The sequence below is a fragment of the Trichechus manatus genome, unplaced genomic scaffold, assembly GCF_000243295.1.
Source record: "Trichechus manatus latirostris isolate Lorelei unplaced genomic scaffold, TriManLat1.0 scaffold00285, whole genome shotgun sequence".
In the NCBI taxonomy this organism is placed as follows: domain Eukaryota; kingdom Metazoa; phylum Chordata; class Mammalia; order Sirenia; family Trichechidae; genus Trichechus; species Trichechus manatus.
The window spans coordinates 963,855-978,193 of record NW_004444221.1 but is presented as its reverse complement, the minus strand read 5'-3'; the positions used below and the strand labels follow the sequence as shown (position 1 = coordinate 978,193).

Genomic DNA, 14,339 nt, shown 5'->3' with positions numbered 1-14,339 from the left:
GAGAAGTAGAGTCTATGTAAGAGAAGTGGTGGACGATGTGGCTAGAAAGGTAAAAAGGTAACATGTACAGGAATTTGGGAAGCTAGTAACAGTTCTTTAGCATTTAGGAATACTACAAGATTCAGTTTAGTCAGTAATTACGGAATGCTCATTGTCTATGAGAGAAGTATAGAGTATAGGAGTGTAGAGCTAGCTATGGGATAATGGCAATCAATCCCCCAGTTTAAAAAAAAGAAATCAGTTCTGTGAAAATATCATAATATTCTAATGAGTCTAATTAAAATATTTTCAGGATAATTAAATATTCAACATGTCAGAAAAACAAAATAGAATAGTTCTGTGATTATGTTTTTAGGTAAAAAAAAAAAAATCCACCTATCAGTGATCTTTGGTAAAGAAAGGAGTGTGTTTTTATGAGTGTGGAGAGTGTTGTGAGGAGGTGACAGTGTGGGCAAAGCAGATTGTTTTGAAGTTGCCTATTTGAGATAGACATTTTAATATTGGGGGTACTTTAAAGGCAGGACTCTTTTGATATGACTTTCAGAATTTCATGTAATTATTTGAAATGCTGTATAATGCATGCAACAGACATACCTGGCTTTCATCCAGTTCTTTACCTACCTTATCCTTGAACGTGCTGCAGATGATAAGGAATGGAGTTAGTATGCCTGTTGCAGGTTAATTGAATAGTTACTCCGTTTGTCTTGTTGCGTTTTCTACTTGTAGGAGAAAAATAGTTTAAATTATTTTGTTATTATTAGGAGAAGCTAATGGTATTTCCTCCTTTTTATTTGTTTTAGATCGTACTTGTAAAGTATGGAATCTAGTGACTGGGCAGGAGATAATGTCACTGGGGGGTCATCCCAACAATGTTGTATCTGTAAAATACTGTAATTACACAAGTTTGGTCTTCACTGTTTCAACATCGTATATTAAGGTGTGGGATATCAGAGATTCAGCCAAGTGCATTCGAACGCTGACGTAAGTAACTTAAAGACAGCAAGAGGTGAAGAGTTCTTTTTTACTAAATGTAAGGGAAGACAGAACTGTGGATTCATTATTTATTTATTTATACTCATCTACTTCCAAAAGAGTATTAAATTGTTTACATGAAATTGTTCAAATGAAAGCACAGATAAAATAAGGGTGAAAAAACTATTGAGAGAATAAAAGACAAGAGCCAGGTATTAAACAAGAAGGGATAAACCATATTAAAAAAGACTTCTATCTGTGGTTAAGTATACGTTTCATATTTTCTCCTACCCAAACACTAAGGTATTATATTTTCATACTATTTATTACCAGATACAGTTAAATGTTTTACAGTATTTGCTTCAAATGAACGCCACTTGTTTAAAGTGGTGAAAATCACTGTTGTAGGGAGTTAAGAGGTATTTGTTACTTTTAATTAACAAGTACTGAATAAGAGTTTTTTTCTTTTCTTTTATGACTGAGACTCTGATTTTAGCACAAATTTCATATCTACACGTTATGTAAACAGTTGGAGGATGAGTTTGTTTTCTCCATGTCTATCATCATATATGTCTTTAAAATATAGAGCTAATTAGGAGTCTTTTTGTCATGAGTTTGATGCGCTGTTTTATATCATCAAAATTGAGGTGAACTCTGTATTGGCTTAAATGAGAGATGAGAATATGGGAGAGGTTAATTTTTACTAATTTATAGAGTAAATATTATTCACTTTTAAATGCTAGTTTATGATTTGAGAACTATTGATTATTTATTGTACTAAGCACAAATCACTTGAGGAGGATTTTGTAGAAAAACAACCCTGTATCTTAAGTTAGAAACTTAATGCATTTGAATCACTAAGGTCAAATTTAAGAAGATTATTATAACTTAATATTTTAGAAGTTAACTGAGAATATGTTTCAAAATTTAAAATGATTACTTACCATCTAGAATTTATCTGAAGAAATATAAATAAACTACATTTAAGCCTTTAGCACGTAGCAGATATTCCATATATGATTGGGTTAAAGTAAACTGCAAATATTTTGAAAAGTCCCAAGTGCCTTTAATCGAAAAGGGCAGTTCTTATCCATAAAAGAAATGTTGGTAAGCCTGGCCGACAGGGGGCTTCTGGAAGCTGCAGAAAAGTGAATTACATTAGTGGTGCTGTATCATTGGTTAGGTTTTTAGTTTTGGCATCTTATCCTTTCAGTCTGCCTAACTCAGGGCTTGGTTTTGGCTGGAATCTCTGGCACTATAATAGTCCTACAAATTAAAAGTTTTAAACCATTTTATCTTGCTTCATTCATTCATTTATTCACTTATTCAACAAGCATAAGTGTCAACGGTGTCTGCTACCTACTGTGTATACACTGGCAAAAGTACACAGTTCTTTTGTTGCCTCAGCCCGTTACCGAGGAATTCAAGGAAATCTAGGCCAAACTCATGTTTGCTTTGTTCTGTCTTGTTAAGGTCTTCAGGTCAAGTTACTCATGGAGATGCTTGTTCTGCAAGTACTAGCCGGACAGTAGCTATTCCCTCTGGAGAGAACCAGATCAATCAAATTGCACTAAACCCATCTGGCACTTTCCTCTATGCAGCTTCTGGAAATGCTGTCAGAATGTGGGATCTTAAAAGGTAGGACTTTTAAGAAAACGTGCTTCTTACATATGGTAAATACAACTTTCAGACATTAATAATATATTGATATGTATGAGATCTAGTTTTCATAACCCCAGAAGTTACTGTAAAATCATGGCCTTTTCTGTTTAGCCCAACACCCCTAAATGTCCCTTCTGTCCTCAGCTTCATTAGCAAACTCACAATTTTCCCTCCTTTTAATCTCCATTGCTAAAATGAATAGTATAGTATATGGAGAAAAAAATAGAATTGAAATCATGGCCTTGCTTAATATTTGTCTACACATTGTGTAGTTTAATAGGAAGAGACCAGAATTCTTGTCCTAGTTTCATTAGTACCTATAAAGGAATTACTTTTTGCAGTATCATTTAAACATCTTATATCTCAAATTTTTCAGTTTATAAGCTTAATTTAATAAGTTTGGGTGTAAATCCTCACAGAGGTTTTGTGACTATAAAAGAAAATGTATGTAAAAGATGAGGTACTAAAAAGATGAAGTGATTAAAAAGAAAAAAAATGGTAAATTGAAATGTAAGGCACTATAGTTTTCATTTGATTTTTATTTGAAGTGTGAGTTTTTATCCTTTAGTTGAATGCCTATTTTAGCTTCTTTTCTAGTTGTTAAATTCTTGACAGCAAAAGATTCATTCATTTATTAGTTAACAAATATTTATTGAGCACTGATTACAGCAGGCACTGCACCAACACAGTGGTAGGTACTGGGAATAAAGAATGAACAAGACCAATGTGGCACCTGCCTTATTAGAGGTCACCGTCTTGTGGAGGATAAAGACCATTCAACAGGCAATTACAGAATACTGCATAAGGTCTGGAGCCCTGGTGACGCAGTGGTTAAGAGCTACGGCAGCTAACTGAAAGGCTGGTGGTTCGAATCCAGCAGCTGCTCCTTGGAAAGCCTACAAGGCAGTTCTACTCTGTCTTACAGGGTGCTGTGAGTCGGAATCAACTCAACGGCAATTTTTTTTTTTTTTTTTGGTGTGAGGTCTGCAATTCAGGTAATTAGCATACCTCCTACTGAGAAGGGATTTTTTTTTTTTTCCAATGGTAAATCAAATGGATATTTACTTGAGAAACATTAAGAAAAACTGGTGTTATGATCTTTAATGTTTTAAAGCATGACTGAGAAAGTATAATAAATATTTATAGATTAATAGATGAAAGAAAGAGATTTAGGAAGCACAGTCCCAAGTATTGTGTTAGTAATAAATAAAGAAAATTGAAAACAGGGTTTATGTACGAAATATGAAAAGAGTTGAGAACTTGGTTTATTCTTGAAAATATTATATTTGAATTATGGTAAGAGCACTATGGAGGAAGATAATCAGTCACGGCATAAGGCAGAAATGATTGGTGATATCAACTTTTGAAGAACTTTACAGTTTTTATTTTGCTGAAAACATAAATCCTTTGAAAACTGATTGATTTTAGCAACCTGATTAAATATAGATGCATCTTAACAAAGTCATTAAGAGAATAGTTTTGAAGAAATTATAATATTCTAGAAGCCAAATACATCTCTGTATCCCAGTGGCTTGATTTGAGGTAGGTCTGTAAAACAAAGGTTCCTTGTCACTCTCTGATAATTGACTTCACACATTTTTCTATAAGCCAGATATCTCTCCTAGTCTTTTTTATATCTTTACAATAATTGATGAAATAGACCACTTGTCTGTTTACCTCTGATTTGCCCATGTACCTCTGATGTACACATACACACACGTATGTATAGATGTATGTATGTGTGTGTATATGTGTATGTATGCATATGTGTAAATGTGAAGATATGCATATATATGAGTGTGTGCATAAACATTTGCTGTTCCTTATTGCTGATCCCCTTCTCCTAGTTCCTCTCAGGTTTCTTTTATAGATATATATGTGTGTGTGTGTGTGTAAAATGTATAATCCTACTTTCTCCATTTTGTTGATTTTCAAGTTACACCAGTGATACAAAAGTGGACCTAATAACATCATTCATCTGTCTATAATGTGTGTAGACATTTAATAGACTAAGATTTACCTGGATTTAGGTTGGAGTTAAAATTAGCCTATAGCCATTTTCCAGACTTTTGCTGCTTTTTATTTACTACTTAAATGACATTAATCACCTTTGGAATAACTTATTTAAGACTCCCCTCACTACCATAATAGAATATGTCAGTTTGGCCATTTTTGACTATAATTTGAATAGAGGTTCCTGCAGGTGGAGCTAAAATCTAAAAGAGGATTCGTCAGCAAATTTATCAAAGTATAGAGCATATTTTATTTATTTTTTGAGACTTAACCCTAGCATACTAAGGGATATTTTCAAACAATTTTTTTTTTCTTTTTAAAGGTTTCAGTCTACAGGAAAGTTAACAGGACACCTAGGCCCTGTCATGTGCCTCACTGTAGATCAGATTTCCAGTGGACAAGATCTAATCATCACTGGTTCCAAGGATCATTACATCAAAGTGTGTATAACAGAGTTGTTGAATTATATTCTCCTATCTATTAAATGTGGAGCCCTGGTGGTGTAGTGGTTGAGTTCAGCTGCTAAGCAAAGGTCAGCAGTTTGAATCTACCAGCCACTCCTTGGAAACCCTGTGCGGCAGTTTTGCTGTGTCCTACGGGGTCTCGATGAGTCAGAATTGACTCGACGGCAACGGGTTTGGTTTGGTTTTTTTGGGGTTTATCTTCTATTAAATGATCCATTTAAAGTTTTCAAACTCAACTAAGATCCCTTTCTTTAATCAATTTTCTTTTTTTTCCTCCCTTTTCTGACCTTCAATTTCCCTTTCTTATCGTTTCTTCATTCAGAGTTCCTGATGATTATTGTCTTACTATTCAAACATGTATTTTCACTTTTCATAGAAGATAGGTTAGAAGGGATTTTAAAGCTCTTTTAGCTCAGTTATTCAATTAATGCCTGAGTGTCATGGCCATCATCTGTTATAGTGAGACTGTAATGGTTCAGAATTTTATAAAATTGGCAAATAACCTGAGGAAAGATGCATAGTGTGATTCTGGAAATGTTAAATTTGAGGTACTAACAGGAAATCCACATGTAGGCCAGAAAGCCATTAGAAATGCAGGTCTAGAACTCAAGGTAAGTTATGACTAGAGATGTAGATTTGGGAGCCATTAAAATAGAAGCAAATGTTCAAGGAGTAGATGACGCTTCCAAAGAAGAGAGAAGTTGAAGACTCAACGTTGGGGAATATCTGTAAGAACCAAGAGGAATAAAAAGAGGATACAGTAAGAAAGAAAGGTAGGAAGATACAAAGGAACATATCTGGAGGAAGAGAGGAATCAAATGTGTCAAATGTTATAGGTAGGTAAAATAGAATGAGGACTTGGGAGGACTGAATGGGCCTATTTGGAGGCAGCTGCTAAGACAACTTTTTTCAAATGCAGAGGCAGAAGTCATAGTATGGTAAGTTGAAGGGTGTAAGTACTCTTTCTAGAAACTTTGATTAAGATATGAGAGATGGGTTAGTAACTTGAAAATAGATGATTAAAGGGAGAGGATTTTGTATTCAGGATATTTGAGCATGTTTATATGCTTAGGAAGTGAGCGCATGGAAAGGGAAAGTGGGAAGAGTGAAGTGGTAAGTGATAAAGTGGTGGTAAGTGATGAGGGCGGTAGGAGGAGTTAGTTCATAGCTGGGAACCTTGGAAAGAAGTAAATACACTTCAGCCTCTGAGAAGGAAGGAGAGGGTGTGAGGATGTTTGAAGATGGTAAGAAAATTTTAGAATGAAGAGGTGGATCCAAAAAGTTTATTTTGGATTACTCCAGTCTTTTCAGAAAAGCACAAGGTCATCAGCTAAGAGAGATGAGGGCAACTGAGGAAAGTGGAAAAGATTTTGAACAACAGCTTAAGGGATGAACACCAGGACTGTAGAGCTACCTAACAGTGATTAAATAACAACCATATGATTTACTTGAATTTAAACTGGATTGGTATGTATTGTTTCTATTATTGAACATGTTATTTATGTACTTATACATGAAAAGATTGGCTCCCTTTCTTAAAGGCCTATAGACATATAAGCATGTGATATGTAAACAAAAGTAGTGTGAAAATAGGGCTTGGATTCATGCTTGGTATCATTCATAGTAGGTTAATTTAATTAACTTAGTAAAGTACTCTAACAAAACAAATCCTCTCTCTGATTAATATACATGTATGTGTGTGTATTTCTATGAATGTACACATATAGGTGCTTATTTGTAAATTAAATGGGGATGACTGCTTTCTTTCTGCTTTTTTAGATGTTTGATGTAACTGAAGGGGCTCTTGGAACTGTGAGTCCTACCCACAATTTTGAACCACCTCATTATGATGGCATTGAAGCACTAACTATTCAAGGGGATAATCTCTTTAGTGGGTCCAGAGATAATGGAATCAAGAAATGGGACTTAGCTCAAAAAGACCTTCTTCAGGTAATGCAAAGTTTTCATGGTGTGGAGGGGGCACATCAAAACCACTTGTATTAGTTCTTACAGCTGCCATAGCAAAGTACCATAAACTGGTGGGTTATATGAACAGAAATTTGTTTCGTAGCTCTTGAGGCTGGAAGTTCAAGTCAATGTGTCAGCTGAGCCATGCTCCTCTGAAATCTCTAGGGGAAGCTCTTTTCTTGTCTCTTCCAGCTTCTGGTAGTACCAGGTGTTCCTTGACTTGAAGATGCATCTTTACCTGGCCCTCCTTCCTGTATGTGTCTGTGTCTCTTCTTTTATAAGAATGCCACTCAGATTGGATTAGGACTCCCTCTGCTCTAGTATGACCTCATAACTTGATTAATAACCTCAGCAAAGACCCTATTTCCAAACAATGTCATGTTCACAGGTACCAGAGGTTAGGACGTCAACATATCTTTTTGGAGGACACAATTCAATCCATATCACCACTGAATAGTCTATATAAGAACTTGAAGAGGCTCTATTAAATTTTCCTTATTTAGAGATTATATTAATCAGGGCTTCCACTTAAAGAGTGAATGAACTTTTACATATGGAGAAAGATGACAATGCCATAGTTCTTTCTTGTTTTTGACATGAATACAGTTTCAGCAATTAATATGTTAGATAAGAGGAGAATAGACACTGATAAGATTAGAAATATCTAAGATTGCCCCATGTATATATTTATTAAATAAAATCAGCCTTGAGGTAGAGCAGTTGCAGTTTCTCATTTTGCTTCATTTTTGTTTTATGTACACATTCCAAGAGGACCAAGTTTAACAAAAGTCAGAATAGTATAAATGATTCCTCATCTACAGGAGCATTTTCATGCATCCAAAAGTGGTGGCTCTTTCATTTCCTACAGAATGATAGTTGGATGAAGTGTTGCATCAATAAAATCTAATATTGGTCTTTTCCTAATTCCCAGGTAAAGAAATTAGTTAACAAACAAAATTGTTCTTAATTTCAAGCTTTTCTTTATATACGTATGGGTGTGTATATATGGCAGTTGTTACCATTTTCCTGCTTGTAGCCAGCAGATGAAAACAAAATGAACATGGAGCATGAATATCAATAGAAGAAACTTGGCAACGGATGCATATACTTTATTCAGAAGCTTTTCTTTTATAGACATATGTTCATGGTTGTGTTTTTTTATTGCACATATATATACATTTATGCATAAAATAATAGTCATATAGCCTGATCATATAGTTATTGTTTTCTCACATTATGAAATACATAGGTTACCTCTGGTCTCTTTTGCAAAATGTTCTCTAGCAAGGGTTTAAGGTGGTAATTTTAAGTAACAGTCCCTATAGTCTACATACCAGATTGTAGTTCTCAAACCTGTTTTATTACTGCCTGGGAAGGGATATGCTGTTTGAAGAATTCTCGTATGCTTTCCAGAGATTTTAGATTCTATAGATTATTAATATTATAGGCCTTTAATACTCATAATGATAATAATTAGGCAAATTGGGGAGCAAATTACAGATTTATTTCTTTAAACTCTGAGTGGTTGTTAGAAAATGAACTTTCAGTTTCCTGGCCATTCAGTGTTCCAAATATTGAGTTTCATGAGTATAAATGTAACTTTTTTTGGTGTGAAAATACCAGATTGGAAGATTCTCTATAAGCTGCTGATTTCTCTTTTCTCTCTCAGCAAGTTCCAAATGCACATAAGGATTGGATCTGTGCCCTGGGAGTGGTGCCAGGCCACCCGGTTTTGCTCAGTGGCTGCAGAGGGGGCATTTTGAAACTCTGGAACGTGGATACTTTTGTGCCAGTCGGAGAGATGAAGGGTCATGACAGTCCTATCAATGCCATATGTGTTAATTCCACCCACATTTTTACTGCAGCTGAGTAAGTTCTTCCTTCGTGATTTTTCTCTATATTGAATACTTGTGTTCCGATTTGACAGGTATCATAAATTGTAAATATCTAAAAATGTAGGCCACATGAAATCCTTCTTTTATTACTGTCACTCTGACATCTGTTTTAAGCTATCATTTATATTTTCTGACGTACAGTGTGGGCACTGAGTTTAGGCTTCCCAGGTTATATAACAATAGTGTTACTCTTGTACTAGTACTCTGTTTATAATAGAAAGTCTGCTTACTGCCAGATCTTCCACTGGTGATTTTGATTTTTTAAAAATCATTCATGGATGATGAATTTCTAAAGTTTTTTTTTTTGGCCATGCCTCACATTACATTCATAGGGAATTAATGATTTAGAACAAATCATTTAAAAGATCTCTTTGTGCCTCTTTTTTCCCTGTTTTAAAGTGTATATAAAGTAATAATATCTGCTTCTTCCCTCTTATGGATAGCTGAATTGATAGATTCATTTGTTCATTTATTCATTCTTTCAGAATGAATATCCTGTATTTCAGGCACTGTTCCAGACTCTTGGGAATAGAGCAATTAAAAAAAAACACAAAGAAGAAAGAACATGAATAAGTAAAATATGTTCGATGGTGATAGGTGCTGCAGAGAAAAACAAAGCTGAGAATAGGGATGAGAGTGTCATGGGGAGGATGTTACAAAATAGGGAAGGCCTCACTGAGAAGGTGACATTTAAGAAAATACTTAAGGAGATCAAGAGATATTGTGACCAGAAAAAATGATATAATATGTATATAACTACTTTGGAAAGGAAAGCATATATATCATATATAATATGAGGTATTGGTCTCATTCAAATAAACGGTAATTTCTCATGAATATCTATCTTGAAATTTGCCCTATGCCATTTGTGCACTATTTATGTCACTTAATTTAATTTGAGCACCTCCTTGAATTCAGCCTACCTGAAGGCACAAATGCCTTGTTTTTATTTTAAAACATCTGTATTACTTCTGTGGCATCTCTTACTATTTGTGCTGTTTCCACTGAATTCCTTTTTTCATTTAGATTTACTTTCTTTCATCTTTAAAGTACATCAAAGCCAATTTATTTTGTATTTTTCTAAGGTGTTTACCTTCAGTGCTTCATTGATGCTATTTCCAAGATGCATCGCTTTCTTCAAAGTCATCACTTTTGTTTATTTCCTTGTAAACTTATCGTGCCCTTAATAATTTACTAGAAATCACTTGAAACCACTCAAAGTTGTTAGACACTCAATATAAGTAAGTCTGTAAAAGTGTTCTATATCACTGAGTCTTGGTGGGTGAAATATGATATTACTGTACTGAACTTTTTTTTTCTGATATGGTCTCATTTTTGGAGAACTAGACCTTTTCTCAGTTTACACACTGTTCTGAGCTCTTTGCAAGCATTTACTCATTTAGTTTTCATGATAACTCTAGAAGGTAAGTATTATTAAAATTCCTGTTTTAGAGGTGGCAAAACAGAAGTATAGAAAGGATAAGTAACTTGCTCAGGGTCGCACAGGTAATAAGTGGTAGAACCAGTATTTGCAGTCAGGCGGTTTGGTAGTCCAATTTAAGAGTCTTTGTGCTTAACCACCACACGTGTTACTTCTCCAGTATCTTGTTTGGTTCCATATTTATTCTCACCTTCTTTGTTTCCCTTTTCTCAGGGGTCACAGTCCAGCACTGCCTGTTTCCCTGTGTCTGAAAACAGTTGTTTCATGTATTTTGTCAAGTTTAATCTTTGTTTACAGCAGGAGGGCTAACCTGGTACAGTTACTCTGTCATAGCTAGTAGTGGAAGTTCCAACATCTCAAACTTGACGTGCCCAAAACTGAACTCTTGATCTTCCCCACAAAAAATCTGCTCAACACACAGCCTTCTCCATCTTTATTGATGGCTTCTATCTTTTCTCTTGTTCAGGCCAGAACCCTTCACTCCTCCCTTTCAGTCAGATTCCATATCCATCCATCAACAAATCCTATCTGCTTTTAAATTACATCTAAAATCTGGCCACTTCTCACCATATCTTCTACCTCACTGGCCCTAGTCACCATCACCTCTCACCTGGATTACTACAATAAAAACAAGTTGCTGTCCAGTCAATTCCAATTCATAGAGACCCCGTGTGTGTCAATAGCCAGCTAAAAAAGGTCATTTGCCCGTATATAGTCTATTATCACCACAGAAGATAGAGTAATCCTTCTAAAACACAAGTCAGATCATATTCCTTCTCTGCTCGAAACCCTGCAATGGTCCTCCATTTCACCTAGAGTAGAAGTCATACTTTAATCTGACCTTCTGACCCTGTATTACTTTCCTCACCTTACCTTCTACTACTTTCCAGCTTGTTCCTTCTGTTCCAACTCCACTAACCTCTTTGTTGGTTGTTATGGATTGAATATTGTGTCCCAAAAAATATATGTTGTAAATCCTAACCTGTATGCCTGTGGTTATAATCCCATTTGTGAATGGGTTGTCTTTGTTTTGTTAATAAGACAGGATTAGTGTAGGGTCTGTCTTGAGCTAATCTCTTTTGAGATATGAAAAAGATTAAACTAGTAAGGGAGCAGACACATGGGGTCTCCAAGAAACCAGGAAGCAGATGCTGAAGAGACAGGGACCTTCCTCCAGAGCCACCAGAGAGAGAAAGTCTTCCCCTAGAGCCAGTGCCCTGAATTTGGTCTTGTAAACTGAGAAAATAGATTTCTGTTCATTAAAGCCGTTTGCTTGTGGTGTTTCTGTTATAGCAGCAGTAGATAACTCAGACAGAATTTGGTAATGAAAGAGTAGGGTGGTGCTCTAACTTTGGTTACACTGGGTATGTCATTGTACTCTTTTTTGTCCTTGAATTGGACTACATAATCTTTTAGCTATAAAATGCTATGGAAACTTCTTCTTTTGGCTTTGGATTTATCAGGAACTGTAGAAAAGAGACATTTCTTTAACCATGAGAGATAGGGTAAGAAATGGAATCATCTAATGACTGGTCCCCAGTACCCAGATGCTGTGTGAACAGAAACAAGTTTTCTCAGAAGCACTTTTAATCTTCTATGTTCCATGCTAGATGGAGTATTACTTCACTTCTTAATAACTTCTTGCTTTTCCTGTGGGCATACACTAACTTCACCCGAAGATAATTCTTGCTGACTGTTGCCAGATTCACCAACTCCCTGGAAACCCTGCCCCAACCCCCTTCCAGCCTAGAGGCCTCGCTGTAACCTTATTCCAGTTATTGCACCTGAAGACCTCTGACCATATGTCATATCACATATCGTTTTCTGAGACAATGAATGCTGATCCAGTATAATGGTTAAGGGATGGGGCTCTGGAGCCAGACTTCTTACATTCAAATCTCAGCTCTGTCATTAACTTTGTTAAGCAAGTTACTTACCCTCTGTAAGCCTCAATTTGCTCAACTATAAAATGGGAATAATAGTAGTACCTATCTCTTAGGGTAGTTGAAGAGAATTAAATGTGTTATGTAAAAGGCATATATTAACAATGTCAGACAGATAGTAAGCCCTTGATAATATGAGCTATTTTTAGTTACCATTATTATGGGTACAGATTTGATGTAATTATGGGGCAATGTATATTGTTAAAATTATATTTATTGAAGACCTCTTCGGAAGATCTTTTAATCATAAGTAATTCTAAGAACTATTTCTTTATCTTTCTACCTCTGTTTCACATGTTCATTTTTAATTTATTATTTTGTAGTGATCGAACTGTGAGAATTTGGAAGGCTCGCAATTTGCAGGATGGCCAGATCTCTGACACGGGAGATTTGGAAGACATTGCCAGTAATTAAACAAGAATGAAGATAGTCATAAACTGAAAACTGTGATAATATTCTGTATGTTCTTTGTGGAAAATATTGTGCATTTATTAAGCAAAAACTTATGAATGGAATTAACTGGAAAATATATCTGAATCCAATTGCTGAATATAAATGGTATTCTAATAAAATTGTATCTATCCTGTGTGCGTAATTTTAGTGTCTGCTGATACATATATATCCTACAATTGATATACTGCTTGATTCGTACTTTTTATTGTGGCTGGATTTTTGTGCCTAGCTATTAAAAAAACCTGCAAATTATTTAAATCACAGTATGTCTGCTTTTGTGACAGAAAATACATCTGGAATACAGTGCAGCCCACTGTTAACTCGTTCATATAGTCTATTCAGATGATTTATGTATTTATATGTATATTGGAAATGTTAGTCAAATTGTTGGTGCATTGGTTAAGAACTACAGCTGCTAACCTAAAGCTTGGCAGTTTGAATCCAACAGCCACTCCTGGAAACCCTATGGGGCGGTTCTACTCTGTCCTGTAGGGTCGCTGTGAGTCGGAATCGATTTGATGGCAACTAACATTGGGAATGTTAGTCAAATTGTAGTTCACTTGTCTGTCATTTAAATCAGTCCACAGAACGTTCCCAAATTTCAAAGCTCTTTTAAAGTAATGGAAACAATAAGATGTGAGAATATTATTGATAGTTTTTTCTTCAAGTGGAATTGACCCTAATCAACTAACAAAGAATGTTAAGCAGTTTGTATTAACGTTGGCGTTTACTTGTATTGACCAAAGTTTTGTGCTATATTCTGTGCTCAGGACTAAACTGCTATTAAGTTGTTGTTTTATTAGTGCTGTGCATACATTCTGTGATGGGAAACACTTCTGATGTCCTAACAGAAATATGTTTTGATCTATTTTCCTATGGAGTTGTTCCTATTATCACCATTTAATTTCATTTTTATTTAATAGTAGTATTTCCTTCCCCTTTTATCTAATTTTTTATATGCTGCTAAATATATTTTAAATATACTATGTTTGTAAACCTTGGTAGCTGTGATGAGAACTTTATCATCTGAAGTGGGAAAAGCTATGTAAATAGGTAGATTGTAAAGAGAGAATACTTTGTGTTGTGCCTGTATGAATTTTTAAATGCTGTAGATTGGATTTTGAAAAAGGATGTATAATTTATCTGTCTGCTCAGAATATTAATTTGTAAATTCTGCAAGTTTAATTTTTTGTAGTTGAAAATATTGTCTTATGTATTTTTTTTTTCCTGAAAGTATTTGCTTGTAAATGAAAGCTTAGCTAGAGCGTAAATAAACATGTTGCCATGAATTAGTTTTATTCTGTTGTTTTTTTCCTAAGGTTAAAAAAAAATGGGCAGTGTTTATAAAACTTTGTTTTATCTATGTGTGATATAAAAAAAGGCATTTTTCCTTACTTGGCAATTGATATATATTCCTTTTTTTATGAATAGCCATGACATATTCTTGAAAAGTTATAGCTGTAAACTAATCTTGAAGAACCAATTGAACTATGTAATTCAGGGATTTGAACATAGATGGTAAAACAAA

At 34.9% G+C, this 14,339-nt stretch overlaps 1 protein-coding gene across 1 annotated transcript in view; it reads left to right on the top strand.

Annotated features, from left to right (window-relative positions):
* KIF21A (kinesin family member 21A) overlaps window positions 1–14,100 on the top strand; it is a 173,867-nt gene extending 159,767 nt beyond the window's left edge. The window contains exons 33-39 of the mRNA XM_012559622.1: window positions 801–981; window positions 2,446–2,610; window positions 4,970–5,087; window positions 6,891–7,061; window positions 8,749–8,948; window positions 12,682–13,201; window positions 13,367–14,100. Coding sequence (XP_012415076.1) covers window positions 801–981; window positions 2,446–2,610; window positions 4,970–5,087; window positions 6,891–7,061; window positions 8,749–8,948; window positions 12,682–12,772 — 926 coding nt within the window. The 3' untranslated portion in view covers window positions 12,773–13,201; window positions 13,367–14,100. The remainder of the gene's footprint in view (window positions 1–800; window positions 982–2,445; window positions 2,611–4,969; window positions 5,088–6,890; window positions 7,062–8,748; window positions 8,949–12,681; window positions 13,202–13,366) is intronic.
* Window positions 14,101–14,339: the final 239 nt, after the last annotated feature.